General features: G+C 52.7%; 1 protein-coding gene across 1 annotated transcript; it reads right to left on the bottom strand.

Moving 5' to 3' along the window:
• Window positions 1–6: 6 nt before the first annotated feature.
• Window positions 7–1,108, bottom strand: LOC116969470 (myeloid cell surface antigen CD33-like; the record flags this gene model as incomplete). Its single annotated transcript, XM_033016362.1, has 3 exons — window positions 1,057–1,108; window positions 625–993; window positions 7–168 (listed from the first exon to the last, which is right to left on the bottom strand). Coding segments are annotated over exons 1-3 (583 nt in total), but the record flags the coding sequence as incomplete, so codon positions are not given.
• Window positions 1,109–1,401: the final 293 nt, after the last annotated feature.

Genomic DNA, 1,401 nt, shown 5'->3' with positions numbered 1-1,401 from the left:
CACCCTGCTGAGTTACGCTGTGTGAGGCTGACGGTGGTTCATCAGCGGGGGTGACCCAGGTTAAGGTGGGGGCCGTTCCATCACACGTGGTGCTGAAGGAGCAGGTCATGTTCACAGGCTTTCCTGCCACCAATTCAGCAGCGAATATCGTGGGTTTATCCGTGAAATCTAACACACAGAGAAACAAATACTGTTAGTTAAATATCACTGGATACATCGGTTCACATCGAAATCCCAGTCCCACACGAGCAAGGATGTTTTTACAAGGTATAGAAGTGTGAAAACACACACCTCCAGATTCAGGGACAGTTTCTTCCCAGCTGTTATCAGGCAACTGAATCATCCTACCACAACCAGGGAGCGGTCCTGAACTACTATCTGCCTCAGCAGAAAGACTATACATGATTGCAATCGAGCCATTTGCAGTGTATGGATACGTGATAAGGGAATAACGTTTAGTGCAAGGTAAAGCCAGCAAAGTCCAATCAAGGATAGTCCGATGGGTCACCAGTGATGTCGACAGTAGTTCAACACTGCTCTCTGGTTGTGGTAGGATGGTTCAGTTGCCTGATAACAGCTGGGAGAAACTGTTGAGTGAATGAGTGAATTATACAGAGCACTTACCAGTAACACTGAGCTGTGTTACAGGGTGGAAGCTGTAAACTTTCCTCCCATCGAATTCAACTCTGAAAAAATAAGGACCTGCATCTTGCTGCTTGACGTTGTCTATAACCAGGGAACAGTCGTTGTCTTTCAGGATTCCTGACAGCCGGGTCCGATGCTGAAACGTTGTTGATTCTAGACTGTGATCCCTGGAGTGGAAGGCTACAGGACCTTTGTTGTCGCGCGACTCACTGTTAAACCAGATTCCAGTCCGTGGTTTATTGTTCAGATACGACGGGTATCTGTAGCGACACGGAATCCGTGCACACAAACCATTCTGCGCTGTCACAGCTCTGGGATTGTCCGCTCTCCACTTTACCGACACCACGGCTGAGGAGAGAAGGAACAATCTTTAGCAGTGAACACCCTGTCAGTTCACTGGACTTTCCACACCGTTTATCCTGCGCTGTGGACCCGGTGTGAACAGAGCGGAGAAGAACAGCATCGTGGCGTAGTGGTAGAACCTCCCTCCTCACCGCCCCTCCCCCAGTGCATCACTCCCTCCTCACCGCCCCTCCCCCAGTGCATCACTCCCTCCTCACCGCCCCTCCCCCAGTGCATCACTCCCTCCTCACCGCCCCTCCCCCAGTGCATCATTCCCTCCTCACCGCCCCTCCCCCAGTGCATCACTCCCTCCTCACCGCCCCTCCCCCAGTGCATCACTCCCTCCTCACCGCCCCTCCCCCAGTGCATCACTCCCTCCTCCACGCCCCTCCCCCAGTGCATCACTCCCTCCTC

Source organism: Amblyraja radiata, unplaced genomic scaffold (assembly GCF_010909765.2).
Source record: "Amblyraja radiata isolate CabotCenter1 unplaced genomic scaffold, sAmbRad1.1.pri S53, whole genome shotgun sequence".
NCBI lineage: Eukaryota > Metazoa > Chordata > Chondrichthyes > Rajiformes > Rajidae > Amblyraja > Amblyraja radiata.
Note: the sequence above shows the minus strand (reverse complement) of the source record. Positions and strands in the feature narration are given on the sequence as shown.